This window comes from Colossoma macropomum, unplaced genomic scaffold, assembly GCF_904425465.1.
Source record: "Colossoma macropomum unplaced genomic scaffold, Colossoma_macropomum, whole genome shotgun sequence".
NCBI classification, from domain to species: Eukaryota; Metazoa; Chordata; class Actinopteri; order Characiformes; family Serrasalmidae; genus Colossoma; species Colossoma macropomum.
Window position 1 is genome coordinate 20,223 of NW_023495243.1, and position 6,789 is coordinate 27,011.

At 41.1% G+C, this 6,789-nt stretch overlaps 1 protein-coding gene across 1 annotated transcript; it reads right to left on the minus strand.

Annotated features, from left to right (window-relative positions):
- Positions 1-2,003: 2,003 nt before the first annotated feature.
- LOC118801220 (GTPase IMAP family member 9-like) lies at positions 2,004-6,533 on the minus strand. Its single transcript, XM_036561401.1, has 4 exons — positions 6,410-6,533; positions 6,050-6,252; positions 5,031-5,124; positions 2,004-2,871 (listed from the first exon to the last, which is right to left on the minus strand). Exons 1-4 carry the CDS (start codon positions 6,531-6,533, stop codon positions 2,093-2,095), a joined length of 1,200 nt encoding a protein of 399 aa, XP_036417294.1. The 3' UTR covers positions 2,004-2,092.
- Between the last annotated feature and the right edge of the window lie 256 nt (positions 6,534-6,789).

Genomic DNA, 6,789 nt, shown 5'->3' on the forward strand with positions numbered 1-6,789 from the left:
AGGCAGATGTATTCCATAGCCCCGTTATGGCATGTTTTAACTCGGGTGTAAACAATGTCTGTGCTATATCTTTATAGTATTTTTCAAAAAAGAAGATATTCAGCTCAAACAGGCATGAATGTCGAAGTTGAGGGTGTTCCACTTCTCAACCGAGACACGTTTCCTTATGTTTGTTGTTTATGATGTGCTGTAGGATTACAACGACAGCAGACTTTATCAGTTTTAACGCTGTAGTGCATACTTGACCATCCACATCATCAGTTGGCTCAGATATAGTTTTGCATTCAGGAGCTTCGACGAGTGTTTCACCATCTTCATTACCTGCAGGCAACGTCTGATGTTTACACACCAACCCTTCCAACGACTCCAAAAGGTATGTCATGTTCATACTTCTAAGATCGTCACCGTATTGATCCAGCCAACTGTTGTCTGATACTGCGTTGATCGCGGCCGATTCATCATAGCTGTAGTTAACAACGCCACGTCCCATGTTGAGCGGTGCATAATCGAAGTCCGGCACTTGATAATTTCTATACCACGGAAGCCCATGGTTGTCGGGATGGTCTGCTGGAAGAAAATCCTCAAACATGACGGCTTAAGTGATAGACCTGTCTTGACGTCCTTGAATGGCTGGAGTCCCCTTTTAACAAACACCGCAGGAAGGTGGTGATTCTGTTTGACCCTCCTCACACACGTCATAAGCCAGAGAATCAAATAGGTTAATCTTAACACCCTTGAAGTACTCGCACGGCCTGCAACCAAATGCATTGCCATATCGTTTCTTCCTTGGCACAAAAACCAAATTGGTTTCACTACCACTAGAACTAACAGTTGGTGTAACTAAGAAAAGTCTGATTTACAGTAGCAGTAGACATTTTGCAACAAAAAAAAAACATACAAAACCACCAATGGGGTGACTGTTTAAATACTATATGCAAGCCACACACACAAACACACACACACATACTCAGGTGTCATAAATGTTGGGGGGTGTGGGTGTCGTTAAAACCCTGCTGACTTGTCAATCAAAACTGACCTGTTAATCAAAACTGACATGTTAATCAAAACTGACCTGTTCGTCACAGGGGGTCATAAATCAATGGTCATAAATCATTCGGGGGGGTGATGAATTTTAAAAATAATGGACACGCTTCCAGATGTAAAGTCTGACAACTTAATTTAGTCATTACATTGCTCATCAAAATTGTCACAAGGAATGGCCCCCACATTTCCCTGACATGAATATCATTGAACATTTCAAAAATTAGAACATACTGTCCATGCAAGCATGCACAACAGCCCAAAACTAAGAGCATTCTGCAAAAATAAGTAGGCAAAAATCCCTAAAACAAGAACAGAAAGACTCTTAGCTGATTACAAAAAGTGTTTGCAATCTGTCATATCTGCCAAAAGGGTATTACTACCCAGCAGAAACACAACGTTGATGTGACATCTTTTTCTTGTGGATTCTGGTTGTGATGTCAAATGACCTAAACACAAAATATTTTAAAATTACTTGAGATTCTAGTTGAGAATGTGATATAACACTAAAGTATGACCTTAAATTTTAGATGTTTTAACCAGTGTGTTGAATATTGGTTGAGCTGCCTATTTAAAATGGTGCTAAAACTCCGGGATTGTATCAGAGAATAGTTATTCACATCTGGGTAGTGTAAATGTCAGTTTTTTGCCTTTCACATTTTGAAATTTCTCAAATCCCTCATGAACTTGAAAACGGGTGTAAATTACTCTAGAAATAACTAAACTAGAAACAAACTAGTTAATTGCTGGAGTAATTGCTACTAGTAGATTACTGTGATTTTACTCTGGTTTACAGTGAAAAGAACACATCTAACACATTTAAAACACTATTTTTTTAAAGTTTTTATTTACACACAGGAGCCTACATTGTTTCAATATTTTAATCTACTTAGTTCAGGTTACTATTGATTAGATATTCATGAAGGCTTGCATTGATTATCACACAATTGTTATTATTAAAATGTGTCCCAAGATCAATTTAACACGTCTTTTAATATGGCACACATTGTACATAGTTTCATCCCCAAGTATGCTTATCATTACAAGTACCCTACCAATAAAATAACCCGTACCAACTGTGATGAAAATAAACACCCACTAACAACACAGAGGCCAACACTACAGCTGCCCAACCTTTTCCTTGAGTATATTTCTTCAAGTTTTCAAATAATCTAATCAGTCTTACAGATCTTTTATTTTTCTTCACAGCCTGCAGCATCTCAATACCATAGTACTGTCCTCCATTCTCCTTCACCATCTCCTCTACGGTGTTCAGTAGCTTCTCTACCTGAACTCTGTTGCTCCTGTATCCATCCTGCTCCTGCTTCCAGTATTTATTGTCAATGACATGAACTCGACCTCCACACTTATTTACCAGATCCTGCAGTGCCACACTCTGCTGTACAAACTCTTCAATGGTTTGTCCATCGTCAAGTTGATCTCCGTTTGTAAAAAGAAGTATAGCATTTTTCAGGACTCCCTCCCCGAACAGTTCTTTAATCTCTTCCAGAATTCTTGCTTCTTGTTTGCTGTATCTGCCAACTTTGAGAATAATGATGAAGGCGTGGAGTCCTGGGGCACAGTGTGCGATGCACTTCTCTACCTCCTGCTGAAACTCTTCTTTAGTATTGCTGGTGTCAAACAGTCCAGGCGTTTCAACAATTCTTAGTGTTTTCTCCTGTAAGTTCCTAGTTTTAGCTTGGTACTGGTTCACTAAAGAAGTTGCAGATGACCACACCTGGGCTGATTTCTCCCCAAGGATGGTGTTTTTAGCACTGCTCTTGCCATCACCACTTCTTCCCAGCAGTATAATGTTTAATTCATTTGGGCCTTAAAAAACAGAGAATTTATAAAATATAAGAATAAGAATTTTTATATATATTTATAAAATATAAGAATATATGAATAAAGAAGTCTTCATCAGTTTTTACATAGTAAAACATTGTATTTTATGTATATGTTCGTCATTGACATGTATGTATTTAAAGATGATAATGAAAAACTACTTCCAAGCACATTTTAGTACTGCAACAAACATTTGAATATTAAAGCACGATATGAATATACATCGATCGGCAACTTCATTAAATTCATCTCCTTGTATCTATTTTATCAACTTCACTACCATATAGGGGCACTTTTGTAGTTCTATATTTACAATTACAATCGAGCTGTGTAAGGAACAAGGCATAACGTTATGGCCACCTCCTTGTTTCTATGCTCACTGCCCATTTTATCAGCTCCACTTTTTTTAAACACTGTGTCCACTCACTGTCCACTCTATTAGACACTCCTACCTTGTCAGTCCACCTTGTAGATGTAAAGTCAGAGACGATAGCTCATCTGCTGCTGCACAGTTTGTGTTGGTCATCCTCTAGTCCTTCATCAGTGGTCACAGGATGCTGCCCACAGGACACTGTTGGTTGGATATTTTTGGTTGGTGGACTATTCTCAGTCCAGCAGTGACACTGAGATGTTTAAAAACTCCAGCAGCACTGCTGTGTCTGATCCACTCAGACCAGCGCAACACACACTAACACACCACCACCACATCAGTGTTACTGCAGTGCTGAGAATGATCCACCACCCAAATAATACCTGCTCTGTGAGGGTCCATGGGGGTCCTGACCACTGAAGAACAGGGTAAAAGAGGGCCAACAAAGTATGCAGAGAAACAGATGGACTACAGTCTGTAATTGTAGAACTACAAAGTGCACCTATATAGTAACTGGAGCTGATAAAATGGACTGTGCATAGTTCATTACTATTTAATATATGTAAGTCTATTTTTTGGTTCTGTTCTACTGCCAATCAACTCTTGAATGTTAGCTTACATTAATGGATGTCAGCCTCTACAGACAGTAAAAAAACATTCATGGCCAAACTGTATAAATTCACTGTTATCTGTATAGTATATTTCTACCATTTAAACCATTAGCAACAACACTTTATCCAGTTTTGGTAGTCTGGTAATCATAAGAATTACAATCAGAAAATTATTTTGACTTTATTTGACAGTTAAACAGCCTCTCACAGTTAAATACACAGAAACATAAAACATAGAGAGACAGAGAGTTGAAAGAGTATGAGAGAAATGGGGGTTGAGAGAGAGAGAAAGCAGAGTCTAGCTGCATTCTGTGATGAACTGACAAAAGTCTCTGACGACATAGAGTCATGAGATTGAGGGGGAAAGTGTTCTGACCACATGTGTTAGCCCTGTACAGTGTCATGGATTTGAAGGGAGGTTAGCTGAGCAGGTTTGTCTCTACAGGCATCAGCATAGAAGAAGAAGATGCAGGAAACATAGCACATCATATAAGAGCTCTTTTACTGAACCACAGCAGCACACGTCCCACAGTGACTGTAAATAATGGTTCCCATACAAACCACCCCAAGCCCAGCACAGTCTGATGCAGTGTGAGAGATTTTCTTAGATTATTTGAAAAGATTTCATCAACCTTACTAAAATAATGGTAGGATAAGTTAATTAATCATACTATGCTGTATGACTCCCTCTGTGGGTAAGCTGTTCTCTCTGTTTGGCCCATGTAACCCTGAGATTGTTACAAATTGCATCGTGCTCTAACCAGGTCTAAACTAGGGACACTTGGACATTGTGTGAGGGCCTTGTCCTGGAAAAGCACACACAGAAACTCAAGTATAACCCATAAGTTTTCTTTAGAAAAAAAACAATGTAATATGCGTAATAAAAACAGCGTGAAGGCCTGGGCCTACTTGTGGTTTGGGAATGTGATTATTTTTAAAACTATGTTATATCTTGGAATGAAAAGGTATAAAAGAAATGGATTTTTGTGGGTTGGTCAGTTGCTGTCTGGGCCATCTCAGATTAATGATTGTGTACTATGAAGCCTGAATCTTTAAATGCCTTTGCCTTTTACTGCCTTTCCTGATGTTTGAGAATTATTTTCAAGAACTTGGAGTGAAGCTGTCAATGCAGTAACAACTATTTAGAAGTTTAAGTTTCTTACCGCTGCCGCGACACTGCCCGTGGTGCTCCACGCTCGCCACTCCGTATGGCCACACCTCCCACGTGTCCATGGCCAAACAAGCCGAAATAGGATGCTACAATATCATATTTCAAGGAGTATACCGCAAGTGCTAACTACAAATGCTACGTGTTCACTTAAGGTTTGTGCACAATTGAGTCTTGCTCAAGTAATGTGTGGAAGTATATTCAGGTGTAAGCGTGCACACAACAAATCAACTCACACCCCACCACCTGCAGTTGGATAAGATTGCTGTTTAGACCATTAAGTTGTAAAAAAAAATATATATATTGAGCAAAAAACAAATCTGAGCGTCACAGAATTACTGTGCAATGAGTTTATGGGGAACTTGTATAAGACCAAAAATTTTGTATCAGACCTATACGGCTGTTTTCCTCTAAAACTGAGACAAAACCATATTTTATATGGACAGACTGTAAGCTACGGGTTGACACCTGTGTTACTACAGTAGCTAGCTAACAGACACTCACAATAAAACATGCACAGCAGATTTAAAGTGTAATAAATAGCTGCCAATTTATTCTAAAACAACAAAGTACGAAGAAAATAGTAAAAAAACACAGTACTTGTTCAGCTGGGATCAACTGAGCTTGTTCAGCAGGGATCAACTAAGCTCATCACTCAGCTAATGGCTGCACCCTTAGGCTGAAGCTGAGTTGTGAAAAGCAGAGAGGTCATCCAGGTTCAAGAGGCAGATTTGGCAGCTGAAAATAATGCTGTTTTCTTTCCTGACAGCCTGGTTAAAGTAGTGTAACATCCACAACGGGCTCTCCGCTCCATGAGGAGCTTAGGGTGAGTGGCCATGCAAAGAGGCTTCCAGGAGGCACCACATTCCTGGCTAAAAACAGACTGTAGCAGTTGTTGTAGTTGCAACTAATGAAGTAATCATTAATTGTTAAATGTGGCTGCTGAATTTGGAGAAATCAAGCAGCGCATCAATGAAGTTGATGCAAAAGACATAACCCAGAGGAAGGGAGTACCACTTCCTGACGGATCCAGCACAGCTGGAGCCCGGCAAGTGGGAAGTGCCATGCATCCGCATGACATGCTTCAATGGCGAGGGTGTACCTGGGAACCATACTCCACACAGCTGCGAGTGGTCTCCTGGCATCATGGCTAGACACCAACTGCCACCGCAATGTAGCTGTGTCTGGAGGAGTAAGCAGTATAGGTGCTTGTGGATCTGCCATCAAAACAACATGACAACCTAGTGTCATGTTGACCATGGCCCTCCAGCAATGCTTCGGGCAGGTGCCGGCAACATGGTTGGCCAGGTGGCTGCTCCCAGAGAGATGGAACATGCTGTTGCCAGAGGAGCTGAGATGGCACGTGCCACTCACCGCACTGGTCAGCCTTCAAGTAGCCGCTGCCGAGTGTCAAGTGCAGCTGGGTTGACTTGAGATGGAGCTGGTGAGGGAGCAGCTTCTGGTGTGTTGGGGGGCCTGAGGCAAGTGCCCGAGTCATGCCTCGTACCTATATAGGATGTATGCACACTTGACTTCAACTTCCTTGTGGTGGCTGGGGCTGTGCTCAACCTCGGTAAGGAAATGCTCGGCTTGGAGATGGGGCAAGTGAAGGTCAGGTGAGGCTGAGAGCACCACGGCTTTTTGTGGGTTAAGCCATCAATCCTACAGGAGCTGAATACGCTGTGTCAGTGCCGGTGGGTGGATCACCCTTGTCAGCATTGAAGATGCAGTTGATGATGGTAACGCAGAGGATG